Raw genomic sequence first — 14422 nt, 5'->3', positions numbered from 1 at the left:
ACACACACACACACACACACACACACAGTGAGAAGCCACTTCACCCACGAAACAAGGTTTGGGAAACAACTTTCCCAATTAAAATAAAAAGGAATATTTTTCCACTAAAAAGTCAAGAGTGATCACCCCTCACTGTCCCACATATAGACGGATTGATCCAAGAAAGCATGTGCGATTCAACATGCTTCATTTGGAAAATGCATATCATTTTTTAAAGAAAGTTTTGAGCAATAACGCTTACTTCTGCAGAAAGCTTTAGGGACAATACACCTGCCTTTTACCGACCAGCCCCAACGCTAAGTGCTATTGCATTCACTCATCTTCAGGACTATGTTTTTTGCCTCCTGGGGAGATGAATGGTGATGCCAGCATTAAATGTTCAGGCTGGAGGATCAGCCCAAGGAGACCCCTCTTCTGGGTCTTTAAAGTGTTACCCATCTTGATGAGCAGTGCTAATGGCTCAGCTAGACTTGTAGTCAGTCCTTCGAGGGGTCGGGGGACAGGGGAGTAGACAGGAATTACAGAGCTCAGGGGTGACGACACACTTTGGCCACTTGAAAACACTGTGCATGCAGGTGAAATCCTAAATCCAGTTTCCCACCCCTATGGTAACCATCTAATCTACATCACTCAAGTAGGCGATACCATAGGCAATGCATTTCAGGAGGTAATTGTTGCCTTTCTCCTCTGCGGAGACTCAGAAGGCACATGATTGCAGAGGGATGATTGCAGGGAAATAACCCCAACACTGGTAAGCACACAACCTTGTTACTAGAAGACAAAAAAAAATAGGAATAGCTAGCTGCAAAGCAGGCTGAAGGTTTTTAAAAAAAAGAAATAAAAAGAACGGAAGAGGTTGATAAGGGTTCGTAGGAAATGTAGGTAGTGGACGCCCTTGATAACCAATCAAAAGCTTTGTTTGCACCCTGTGTTTCAAAGGCCTAATTAAATAATGGATTTCTTTGAAATTGTCAACCTGGTTGTGAAAAAAATAGCTGGGAAGATGGAAAAATAATCAGATTTAAGCGTTAATGGTTAACCCAGAACTAATGGCTGCAGCTTTATGCTTCTGTGATAAAGCACAGAAACAGAGGTTATTTATATTCAAGGCAGCTTAATGTAAAAGGGCATTAATCTCTCAGCAAGCAGCAGATGGCAACAGATAGAGTGTTTGCATTGCAGCGGCGACGGGTTTATTTCTAGACACCAGTATAACAGGGGTTGGAGTCAATAAGAATAGCACCTGCTTCCCTCTCCTCCGCGGCAGCCTTTCCTGACCGAGGAGCAGCGCACGCCAGCGTGCCCATGTCTCTCATGCTGGAGATTTGGGGGCAGATTTTTCAAGGGCATTCAGCTCCCATTTGGCTGCTCGGCAAAGTGCGCAGAGTTTTCCCGAGCACTCAGCAGCTTCTAAGAACAAAGGTAAAACCGGCCCGTCGCAAACAATGGATGCCATGAGTTTTGGCAAGTCTGGCCCTTCAGAAAGAAGCTTCCTCTTCAGCTTTCACTTTGCATTTTTGGCTTGCTTGGATCAGCACTCACCAGATCCTGCCAGGTGAAATCCAGCTCTTTACAAGGCGGAAATACTTCAAGTTGATGGGGTCCCTGTCCCTAAATGTGTCTCCCTGCAGAGCCCAGCCCATCAAGCTGGGCAAGATACCTGCTTAATACAAAGAGCAACTAAGATTTAAAATCCATTTCTGCAAATAATCCTATACGTCCACAGGGTTGCACCCCCACAGGGTCCAAAAGCCACTGGCTGGAATAACATTATTATTATTATGCTGCTGCTGTCTGTGGGCAGGACAGAGAAGCCAACTAGCTGGTCCAGAGGTGACTCAAGGACACATGGCGCAGCATACTGCGCTCTTGAGTAGGGCGGGCAAAAATTAAAAAAACTCCACCCAAACAAACAATCATGCACAAACGCAAATGTTGGCCCTTCTTCTTCTGGCAAGGACGAAGGAAGCAAGAATTCACACCTTCTCCCAGCCTGTCTGAACTTGCCCTAATCTACCCGAGCGAGACGGCTGGGAAAACACTGCCTTCACTGAAGGACCCGCTGGATAAAGGAGCTCTTCAATCAGTGTCCCAGGCTCCTCTTCTTGCTTGGTTACCAGCCACAAGGAGAAAAATATCAAGTTGTCCATCGTTCTGCGGACACTCAGCCTGGAGGACCCCTCCCCACACAGCTGAGTCCTCCCTACCTGGTCCCGAGCTGCGTGAGGAAGGCAGCTCCTCGCCTTGCCAGCCTGTGTTTATTTTAGTTTCATCCTGCCTTAGGCTGCAGGCAACACACACAAGCCAGCCTTGTGCGACTCCTGAGAAGGAAATACGCTCAACTCGTGCTCTGCCAGACAGCGCGTTGAGAGCTGAGTATTTCAGCTCCTCCATACAACTCCCCCTGGCAGCCCCAGGGTCTCTGCTGCCGATTCTGTCTTTGCTAATTATCTCCCTGAATCTAGATACCCCAAAACAAGTTCTGATGATAGCATTCATCTTTAAAGAGTCTGTTTCCGTTCCTTCAGATACCCTATACTGCATGGCAGGGGTCCCTATACACAACCCCGTGGAAGGATCTAACCTACTAGAAAGGCATCATAATGCTGAATGAAATGCACTGCAAACCTTGCACCTCACAGCAGGATAACGACCTCTCTCACCTCCTGTAAAGCTATGAGCAGTGCAAAGTGAAGGCAGAGACCATGCACACACATGTGTGGCATTAAAAAGGTAGGACCACTCATTTGAATGACTGTGCAGACCTTAATATAAGTCTCTCTCTCTTTACATATTGGATCTTCAAATATTGGTCCATTATAAAAAAAAAAGCCAAAAAACCCACAGCAAATGTGTGCAAAGTGTGGTTTAAAAAGCCAGCACCCAGATATAAAGGCCTGTCAATCTGCGGGTTTGCTTTCAAACCAAGGGACGTGGCAGTGTCTCTGCACTTGGATTCCTTCAAGATGGAGTGTATAGAAAATATGTACAAATTCAGCCATGAGTTATTGGGCTTCATGTGTGAACCCACAGATGAAATCTGAGACATGTCTCATAGAAAATGACCAGTCCGTTCCAGACTTCTGCTACTATACCTGTTTCTTGGAGAGGGGAAACTGAGATATCTTCAAATAGTGGATATCCCAGATGCCCCAAAGCTTGGGTCTAGACCAAATACACAGCTTTGGCTTGGCCCATTATAAAAAAACCCCAAAACCCAGCAAATGTTTGCAAAGTGTGGTTTCACAAGGCAGCACCCAGTTACAAAAGCATGTCAATCTGGGGGCTTGCTTTCAAATCAAGGGACATGGCACTTAAATTCTTTCAAGATGGAGCATGTAGAAAATATGCACAAATTCAGCCATGGGGTTACTGGGCTTCATGGGTGAATTCACAGATGAAATGTGAGACATGTCTCATGGAGATGACCACCCCCTTCCAAACTTCTGCTACTATGCCCATTTCTGAGACGGGGAAAACTGAGACATGGCTGCACCCAAGGGCAAGATGTTTCCATCAGATCCAGGATCAAACCTTTGGGAAGGGCTCTCTCACACTGGCATGCCTATGACTTGGTCAAACCTCTCTTAAGAGTAATGTATGTCCAGGGTTTCTACAGAAACAAAACGGAGCTATTACAAGAGAGGGAGAGAGACCCAAAAATAGGAGGAGACTTAAGTCGAGACTCATCAGAGCCAGGTACCACGCTAATCTGTACTCAGAACTGCTTCCAGAAAAGGCCTGTAAAAGGACACTGAGGATGCGTCTACATGTGCACAGTTACTGTGCAGTAATTTAGGTGACTGCACAGTACCTGTGGTGACTTACACCAAGTTGGGTGTAAATTTGCTACCTGCAACATACAGGTAGCAAATTTACACCCACTTAGTTACTGTGCAGTAAAGCACACACAGATGCCCTACTGCGCAGTAACACTGTGTGCGTGAGCTCTGACTTGGGAGTAACTTTACTCCCAAGTTGAAGTGAAGACAGCGCTACTGCGCTGTAACACCTACACATATAGATGCCGGTTTAAAAACCCCATACTGCGCAGTAACTTACTGTGCAGTAAATGCACGTGTAGACACGCCCAGAATGTTTTAAATTCCCAAAGGAGGCATTTCTGGGAGTTTATTTTGACTCATGGTATGTCAGGGTCACCTTACTCCGTGGAGCTAGGGGGTCTGCAACCTGCCCCACCTCTCTGACCAACCTTCATGGGAGCTGAGAAGCTAGGGGCTGGGGCAGTGAAAATCCATTTAACTGCATTGCTTTTTTGCTGTTGTTATTTCTTCCATTTTCTGGTTTTGCAGGGCACAAACACAGTGGTGGGATCGGGCTCTGGGAATGCCGAAGCTACAGTATTTTAGCAGCTACTGGGGTGTTCGCTGTAGGCAAGAGCCTGCTGAGAGGACGGTATTGCCCTCTCCAAAGTGACACACCTGGAAGGACTACATCGCTCAAGCACAGCCATAGCCTGTTTTCTGTAGCAATCACAGGGCAGGGGCCAAACCTAAATAGCTGGGAAAATTAATAGGAGACCAGTCCCATCAATAACTCCACTGATTTCTGGGGAGCTGCCTGTGGGTTTGCAGAAGGGAAGCCAAAAATGTAAGCCAGGGATTGTGGAAAAAGGGACAGACACTTAGAAGAGTCAAGTAAAAAGGTAGCTAAAGGATTTCACCAACCGTGATGGATGATGTAATGGTCCATTAGCTTCTGCATTAGGCGGATTCCCGTCTCGCGGTCTGGTGCTTCTTTGTGGTCAATCAGCCAGTCTGTGAGCTCCTTCGCTACAAAGCAGTTGGGATACGTTCGAAGGTGGTACCGCCGGTCCTTAATGAGTTTTCCATCATGCAGGCGAAGCCTAGAGACAGAAAGCTGCTGAACATAACTGCAGCCCCTGGGACAGCTCAGAGGAGCAGCTCCATGCAGGGCAACCCTGGACGTACCCTCCGAGGCTGGGTACTCATCCGTGCTTCGAGCAATTACCAGACAATCTGGATGCTTAATTAAGCCTCTCTGATTAAGACTAAAATTTGACATGAACTGGCAGGCCCAATCCTGCGAAGTTTCTGGTAACTTCTGCTGAAACTCAGAAAACCCCGGACATGGTTTGAACTGGTTCTTCGCCTGCGCAAACCACCCGATGCATTTCTTAAAGTGTACAGTAAACACGCACGTTCACGGGTGACAACATTGCCAGGTGCTACGTTTTGCTGCCTTAACAGACAAACCAGTTATTCCAGGGGTCACAGAGCATACACATTTCTAAATTTAGAGTTTGGTAGCAGTTTGGGCAGAATTAATAGACCCAGAAAAACCTACAGGTGTTAGTGGCCTCCAGGGACAGGTGTGTTAATGTTACAGGGTTAAATGATTAGGTTCAGAGTTTGGAAAGCAAGGCGCTCTGCCCGCATACCACAGCCCGCAAACAACCAGTGAAAATCTTTTTAACCTTTTGTTAAAGAGACGCTAGGAGGAGGAAGCAGCCCCAGCGTTGGAAATGTAAAGTATTGGTGTCGTTTTACATTTTAAGCAACATCCCTTCCCTCACCCCATTAGCTGCGGAGAGTTTTTGCAAGGAAGCCCCTTGTTTGATGGTCTTCCAGAGGGTCGTAACTGGCCTTTTTTGGGGAAAAAAAAGTTTGTTCAGATAATCTGCGACAGTTGTTGTCAGGGTCTGGTCCCACTTCCTTGAAGATACAACTAGACAAACCCATGGAAGGGGAGAGAGAAGAACAGCAAAGAGAGAAAAATGTACACTTTCCATTTTTGATACCAACTGTTCCCTGCAAATTTGCTGCTGAAGAAAGGCACAGACACAGGCTGCTCAGGTCTGAGACCTGGCCAAATCCTACCAGCACCAGCTGCTTAAGGCAATGCTTTTGAAGACATGCTTTCTTGGTCACGGGCTTGTGGCAGTGTTGCCCAGCAAAGCCAGATGTCTTTTAAACAAAAGAAGAGAGAGAAAAAGATGCCAGATTGGAGACAGGAAGAGGCAAGAGGAAGGTGACATCAAGAAGCCAAGTGTTGTTCAGGACTTAGCTAAAACTGGTGGAGGTGACCGTCTGGGTTGTCGCTAGCTCTGTCTGGCCAGCTCACCTTCAAAGCTCAGGGCAATAAAAGCCCAACGGTGTCACGGAGGATCTTGGGGTCACAGCTGACTACAGCAGAGAAGCCAAGAAAGTAAAGCTCACTTTTCTGTCCGCTTTATATTCCTCATTTCGGCAGTACAATTAAGGATCCCAAAAAGGGGCTATGGACAAAAAAAACCCATCCTCATGATTTTGTTCATCAGTGACTTCCAGCACATTGATCTGGGTTTATTGATTTCTGTTCCAGTTCCCTCATTCATCAGACCTGAGCTCAGTCCAGGTTGCATCAGTCATCTTTTGCCTGCAGTCATTTGGCTTTTCAATTATTAATTTGTCCTAATTTTTAGAAATAATTGTACGTGCCAAAGGTAACCAAAGTCCACCTCAAAATATACACTTTGCATAAGGCATGCTGCCTGCACTCCCTCCCCATACCACCTGCACACATGCATATACACTCTACATTTATGTGGTTTCTCATCATCCATACTAGCCTTCATCCTGAGAAGCAGTACTGAGGTCATTTTTAACATGTATCTAGAAACCCACATCTGCTGATTAAGGCTTGCAAAGAAAAGCAAATAAATGAATTGCTTATATGTGCACTATTCTGTAGTAAGGTCCCTTCTCCTGCTAACCATGCCAGCAAATGCACCAGGTCAGCTACAGCATACACTACAAAGCATCCAGATAGACCATCATTGGCTTTGCTGACAAAGTGAAAAACCTTCAAAGCTGCTCTTATCATTCAGTTGTGTATTCTTAAATACACATAAAACCAGCCCACGTTTACGAGCACAACAGAAACTTATTAATTTCTATTATTCCTGGGGTAGTGGAGCATTAGCTTCCCATAGGAGATGAAAAACCTAGTCGTATACATAGTTTTAAAACTAACACTTTCTTTCTCAACCAAGTTTGCCTAGTCTGGGAAGGAGTTTTCTGCTGGGACATTTGCAGTCCCTAAGGTCTGGTCCTTCAAAACTCTGGCAATAGTCTGTGACTTCAGTAGAAATATTTGCAGGAGTGAGCATTACTCACACGATGAAAATTTTGATCTTCCTAGTGACCTTGACAACTGAACAGGGCCACATATCAAAGCGATCTTGTGTTCAAGCCAAAGCCAACTGCAAACCAAAGCATACCAAACTTGGCAAGAGACTTGTACCCAAGCCCAAACCCTGCCGTACAGTCATTACAGTTTTCACAATATTAACATTGGAAAATGCCCAATGCATGGACTCTTCCCCCAAAGAAAATATCTGATCCTATCTTCTGCTTAGTCCCAAGAGGTTTCGAGTTTCAAATCATTCATTTTAAAACACATTCCAAGGGCCATACTGAACCACTGAGCATTTCTGTAGATTGCTTTATTCTCAGTAGGACTTGAAAGAATTTCTTTTAAGCCTTGCAAGGATCCTTTCCTGTGCAAGAGACCATTTGCTGGACAAAGTACTAGACAGTACAGTCCTGCTGTCCTGGAACAAAAAGACAGTCATTCGCCCAAATGTTGCCTTCTTTGTCGTCAACAAGAGGGACGCCACTATCTAGGAAAACTTGTTATAGATGAGAAATATTAGGTCAAGAGTGTTAGGAGAAGTCTAAATCTTTATTAGTTCTTGCATCCATGAGGGCATATAGAAAAGTCACACAAGGAAGGGCCCGAACGAAACCTAGCTGGCAAAGTGCAATTTGCAATGGGTTCTGGTTTACAGCGTTCATTTGTCACTGTTCAGGATTTTGCCAACCCCATTATACAAATCTTGGATAAATGAAAAAAGTTCCCATGTTGCTAAGTTGTAATCGCTAAGAGTCGGCGATCACAGAGCTCGCTCTGCTTCGGCTGTCACTTTCCCGCGCTGCCTTCCTGTGCGTGTTTTGGAAGGGCTGGTTTGAGTAATCGCAATGTTTCTTGGTCGAGGTCACTGGAGAGCAGCATTATTCATTCTCTATGACCTTGTTCAAAGGCAAATTCATAGCACTTTAAAGAGGGAGGGGAGCCTCAGGGGCTCCATGAGTTTATTCTGGGAGTCCCACACACAGGACCTCATGGGGATTACTGGGAACAGTACAGGCTCAGCGACCTGGGGCGCAGACAGCTCTCTCTCTCTTTCCACCTGATGCACCTACAATTAAATTAATCTTTCCTCCTATGTTTTTTTTCCCCTTGCTTTGCTTTTAAAGTCCCTTCCTTTAAATGAAATGAGTGCTCAAAAGGTTTCAGGTGCATTATTGGGGAGTTGTTCTCTCACCTGGATAGGTAGCCATTATTCTCTACCATTTCATTTCTGTTCTTCCCTGACCCCAGGCTTTGAAGACTGACTTGTGATTTGGAAAACGTCCCAAGTTTTGAGATCACTAACCAGAAGGGCTATGATTTCCAGAAAGTGCTGAGCACCTGCCCTGAAAGCCAAGGCACTTCAAACTGTCTCAAATTGGGAGCTTCAATAATTTAGACACCCAAAGTCACTTGCCAACTTCTGAAGATGCTGACCATCATCCCCAGCCTTATGATAATGGCTAAGCCAGCCATGCCCCTTCATGCTCATTATTTTTGTGGAGACCACCTCCTAGGAATTAAATAGATATTTGTCTGCTTGTTTCATTGAAGCCCCTGATCAGCCCTTTCCTATCAAGGGATGCCCTAAGAGCCTGGAAGAGTAGCAACAGTTTAGAGAAATGATCATCTCTGTGCATTTGCCAAGATCATCCCTTCCTCTTGGACTCTCTGCAATGAGGCACACCTGGGATTAAACTCGGGGTGCAGGAAGGGAAGGCTGGAGGGTTATGCCAGTGTGGGAGAGGAGGGAGAGAGGGGATACAGATCACCCAACCAGTGGGACTGGATTCATGCCGGGGGTTTTGGTGCCAAGTGCAGCAGCTGCAAACGTCGGTGTGCATCCTGCCTTGCCCCCGCAACCTGTTTTATAAACACTGGTGCTGTTCACTGCCAGGGGAATTACACGCCCAAGAGACTGCCCTGTGCCCTCGACCTCATGGTTTTGCTGCACTTGCACGACGGTGCTGGTCCTACAAGCACTCACTACCAAGAGGTGTTTTGTTTTCCTTTAAATGCCAGGACATGTCCTTTAAATGTCTTTTAAAGTCCAGGACAGTCCTGGGATTAAGCTAGCAACAGAAATTGGATTGGATCAACTGAAGCAGGAACCTGGCCTCAGTTTTGGCTAGCACTAGAACAGACTCCTTCACAACTTAAATGTAGATGTGTGCAGTGTCCACACAATTCAAACCCTGGAGTTGTATGAAGGGTAAAGGCATGGAGGAGAAAAATTTGCAGCTGCTTCTGGCCAGGAGAGAGCTGTCTGAGCACTGAAGAAACTCATCTCAACAGACAACCCAAACGGGGAGTGCTTGCAACCTTAGTCTAGCAGCCCAAGGGTCCTGAAGACAGATCAAAGGGTTGTTCAGACACACACAGTTAGTTTGGGTGCAGGAAGGAGGGCGGTACTTTGGGGGGAAAAAATCCTATTGCTGATTTATTTCAGCCCGTCACAAATGAGCCTGTTCCTCACAATACAGCAGGCTCCTGCACAGGGGATATGCCCGTGGTTTAATGGGTGAGGCACTATGGAGCTCCAGTCTTGGGTTTAACTTTAACACGTGTTCCTTGTGATGTGGCCTGTGCCACGTCACTGCCTCCAGGTCTCCATCATTACTTCCCGGTCTGAGAGTGCTGGGAGGATCAACGACTGTGAAGTCTGGCATACACAAGCACCTCGGTAGTCTGAGCTTTCAGCTGTGGTTGCAGCCTGACAGGTTTGAGTTGACTTTGGGGTGCGGCAGTAGGAAGAATAGAGGAATGACAGCCAGCCACTGGGTCCCGTCTCTCCACCTTCCTGCCCAGAAAGCTTTGGCTCTTGCTGCAGTGCTTACCCATTCTGTCTATCCAGCCTTTGTGCTTTACAGTATTGCACCAAGCAATGCCCAGGATTCACCAGGGGACTGAGGGGAAAAAAGGAAAAGTCTCTGCTGGCTTCTGTAAAAGCACCTTAAACCACAGCTGCAGCAAAAGGGAGCGTTATCTTGCTGGTGCCATACCAGACGCACAGCACCCGGACGTCAGCTAACGCAAGCGCGGAGTATGCTTTGAAATCATCTTCACAGACAACAAGTCAGAGCAGCTCGGGAAGGGGACAGCAGTTGTCCTGTATCAAATTCAGCTGCTGTTAGCCAGGCGAGAGGGAAATCAAGCACGTTGCGAAGAGGAAGCCCAAGGCACAATGCTTCTCCCCCCATTCCCCTCTCTTGCAACAGCCCCACGTCAAAAACTGCCACCCTCATCCAAGTTCACCTTAGACGCAGCAAGTTACCTGAGACTGATTCTCTAGGAAGTGAATTTGGGCTGCAATAAGCTCATCCCAAACAGTGCCTAATCTGCTTAGCACCCCACTGATACAAGGACACCTCTGTATGTCTTGGCATCCATTCCCCAGGCACGCTCACTGAGTGCAGTCCAGATGGCCCAAAAGATTTATGAACAAAACTGTGGCTGGAGGAACCGCTCGTCACAGGACCACACATTTGGTTGCATTTCTTCTCCTGGCTGCTAAAAACTAGGAAGATATAATGGATCATATAGTGGAAGAGAGCAGGCTCCTTTATGGGGGGCTAGTCAATGGGTCAGGAATTTGTTGTATCTTGTCACAAGCATCCTTTCTGTTTGTGGCTACAAATTGGATGATGTAGTTGGGGCTGGTCCTGCTTGGAGCAGGGGGTCGGACTAGATGTGACCTCCTGAGCTCCCTTCAACCCTCATTTTCTGCGATTCTAGGTCACTGGACAGATCCAGGATATGCTGGACTCCAGTCTTGCAAGGTCCATACTGATGCACCATCAATCTGCAGAGGCTTGACTGTAGTTTCAAGCTGGTAGTTTTATTCTTCCTCTGAATGTCTGCCCTAATAGTCAGCCCTTATGCTGTCACAAGACACGGGCAGAGCACTAGAAAACCTACTGTAGGGACCAATGTTGAATTGCCATCAATGCACAGTTCTCGACATGAACCATTGCATTGGTGACATTAAATGAGAAGTCTGGCAGCTGCTCGCTTTCCTCTGCAGGACATTTGGGGTCTGCTGACTTGCTTTTTGGACTGAACACATTTCAAAGGCAGTAAGTGTTGCTTCGGGGAGAGAAGGGATGGTCAAGCAGTTCTCCCAATCATTATGTATAGAGAAGCCTTGAAGACAGCTGCTCTAGGGTAAGGAGATGATCTCTGACAAGGTAAAGGTGAAAGGAGTGGGAAAAACAATAACCAAAGGAAGGGGTTGACTCATCATCACATTTCGAGTGAAAGCTCTTTGAGCCAAAAACTATCCATTTTTTGAGTGAGTAAATGGTGCAACCACAACCCTGCATTAGGAATTAGAAACACTTACCATGATACAAATATGCAACGAGGAGAAGCACTCGCCAGCGAGACCCATTGAAGACGGGCCAGGCACCCAGTCCCTTACCTACCAGTCTCTATTCTCTGCCCAAATTAAAATCTCTTATACTTTAATATAATTCCCCCATTCATAGGCATGGTTACAGAAGAGGGGAGTTTTCCATTTAAAAAAATAGTGTTTTATACTATGTTTTTCATCCCATGTCTACACAAGAGGAAGGGAAAGTGAGTGCTCAATCCCAAAGGCTTTTGTCAGGTACTTTAAAAATATGTATATAATAAGTCTACATGGGACTGAACACGTTAGACCTGGGGCATGAACAGTGGGTAACATTTTTAAGAGGGACTTAAAGGCCACAATGTGTTTTGCAAAGTGACTTAGGACACTGCGAGGTCCTTTGGATTTTCCCTTTGTTGAAAATAGGAGAGGCTGAAAGCTTCGCTCTGGATCAAACACCATTCGGCTAAAACTCCTCTCATCCAGAACAGAGAAGCAGCGGCTGAAACAGGCACTTAAATAATGTACCCAGCAGCCCAGGACCTTGTGTTATCATCTCGGTGTCACATCCCAGACACCAAGGCTGACTGGGGGTCCTTCTCTCCGGAGGCCGTCAAACCAAGCAAGTGTTAACGGTGGTAAAAACTAAGCAGCAAGGAAGAGATTGAAGTCCTGCCTCCTTCCTCCGGAGTTTTTCCCCTGGGGTCTTTTCAGCAAGTGAGCAGATTCCCCCTCCGACACCTTCGCTAAGGACGTGTGGGATGAGATGAGAGCAACAATCCAAGCTGAACACCCCCGAGCACCGACGAGAAACTGGTTTCAAATCAAGCCAGGATGGGAAAGTGGGACCAGGTAACCCCTGGGAAAAGGAGGGGGTTTCTGGCCCCGAAGGACCGCTGCACTGAACAAGCATCTTGAAACAAGGAGGGGGAAGGTATCAGGCAGGCAGGCAGCAGGACTCCCCTTGAGACTAGTTCAAGCACATGTGTTATAGTCTTTCCACCCCTCCTTCTCTCTCTTTCCTGCAAACCTCCCACACACAAACCTCCCGATCAACCAGTCAAGCCAGGCCGTGTCTAAGCAGAAGGGAGAAGAGGGATTGCTCCCGCTCCCCCGGGTTTGAGCACATCCTACCTCAGCTGCTCCCCGGCAATCAGCACCTCTGCCCTGTGCTGTCTCTCCGTGGCTTTCTTCTTCAGGCCGTTGCTAATGCTCTCCATCCTGGCCCCGGCGCACGTGAGGAGTGCTCACACAGCGGCAGTGTTCAGCGTGTGTGCAAGCAGCGCTCTGCCAGGGCCACTCAGGGAGTGTTTGACAGCTCCTCTGGATGGCCCTTTCCCTCTCTGCGTTACAGAGCAACCGTCAGTCCACTGGGAAGGGCTTCCCGGCTGCACGAGAGTACCTGGACTAGGCTGAGGGCAGCTGTTTTAGGAGTCCCTGCCCATGGGCACTGTAGGTGGTGCCAGGTCTGGACGGTCTGACAGGTAAACGCAGGTAGTTCTGCTCCTGAAACCTGCTGCCTGGAGGAGGAGCCTGCTGCAATCTGATCCTTGCTTTTTGCTCTCCTTCCTTTCGGCCCCGAGCCTGGCTTTGGATGGAAAAAAAATCCCAGGTTCTACCTGGCTTGGTGGGAAGCCAGACGACTGCTCCTAAAGGACAAACAACACCCTAAGCCTGTTGCCAGCCTTTGCCTGTTGCTGCCTAGAGAAACTCCTCTCTTAGCTCTGGTAAGGCTGAGGTTTAAAGTTGGATTTGGCATCCAGAGGGCCGTCGCTGCTCCTCTCCCTTACCCCAAAGCATCTCACAAAGCTTTAGGGGGGTCTCGTGGTGCCCCAAAGCATCTCACAAAGCTTTAGGGGGTCTCGTGGTGCCCCAAAGCGTCTCACAAAGGTTTCGGGGTCTCATGCTGTGTAGTTCTGCCCGTAAGGTGGATCATTCATTTGGGATTGTCCTCTTATAAGGAATATGGACAGGGTTTAAATTAACAGGACATGGTCACTTCTATGTCAGTGCCCTCTTCTAGACATCTGAGGCACGGGGAGGTGCCTTGAGGGGCAAACCGAGCAATGACATAAGTAAATGGCATTCCCATTGATTAAGTGTGTAATCTTTATCCAGCTTATTATAGGAGGTGTGATCATCTAGGGCAGAACAACTTAGTTCAGTAGTGAGCTTAGAGTCAGCCACTACCCTTGAACTAGCCCTGAAGCCCACGGTCCGAGCTCACGAGGCATTTCTTCACACCAAGAGCAGTCACTCACACTTGGAACAAGGAGCCGAAATAATGCTTTGAGCAGTCAAACATGGAGTTACCTGGGCACTGTGTTTGTAGGTCTTGATAACAAGCAACCAAGGCCTGGACCCACAAAGGTAATTAGGTGTCCAATGGAGTTAGGTGCAAGTTAGGTGCAAGGATTTATGCAGAAGCCTAATTTTACACACATGAAAAACCCCACTGAAGTGGAGCACACATACAATCAAGCCCTGACTGGCAACAGGTGGGTCTGCGCCAGCACACATACCTGTACGGTCCTGCTACTTGTTGGCCATTGGGTCCCAGGGATGGTTTCCATGTCAGCTGTTGCTGGTCTTTTCCATCACTGAAGTCCCATTTTCCCTGGGGTCTGGAGTGGACACAGATGCAATACTGTTCTGTCTGCAAGGGGCAGGGGAACTAGCATCAGGAGCTGATTAATTAAGTTTATCACTGACACTGAACACACACACACACACACTGCTATATTCCCATCAACTCAATTGGGAGTGAAAAATATTGCTGGCAGAAATGAGGAAAAAAAAGAAGTACACAGAGCAAGGAAAACTTGCAAAGCAAATGCAGGGAAGAGTGAGGAAGGGGCCAAGGGAAGAAGCCATGCCAGCTAGGGAGATTTGCTTCAATTAAAAGCCTAATAAAGC

At 47.2% G+C, this 14422-nt stretch overlaps 1 protein-coding gene across 3 annotated transcripts in view; it reads right to left on the bottom strand.

The window, feature by feature from the left end:
- LOC102375277 (DEP domain-containing mTOR-interacting protein-like) overlaps positions 1–14422 on the bottom strand; it is a 39208-nt gene that overhangs the window by 14042 nt on the left and 10744 nt on the right. For all 3 annotated transcript variants that reach the window (XM_025201740.1, XM_025201741.1, XM_025201739.1), the window contains exons 5-6: positions 14029–14162; positions 4689–4867 (exon numbers count right to left, since the gene is read on the bottom strand). In XM_025201740.1, the coding sequence (XP_025057525.1) occupies positions 4689–4867; positions 14029–14162 (313 nt within the window). The remainder of the gene's footprint in view (positions 1–4688; positions 4868–14028; positions 14163–14422) is intronic.

Source organism: Alligator sinensis, unplaced genomic scaffold (genome assembly GCF_000455745.1).
Source record: "Alligator sinensis unplaced genomic scaffold, ASM45574v1 scaffold752_1, whole genome shotgun sequence".
NCBI classification, from domain to species: domain Eukaryota; kingdom Metazoa; phylum Chordata; order Crocodylia; family Alligatoridae; genus Alligator; species Alligator sinensis.
The sequence above is the reverse complement of the archived record's forward strand: the minus strand, read 5'-3'. Positions and strand labels throughout refer to the sequence as shown.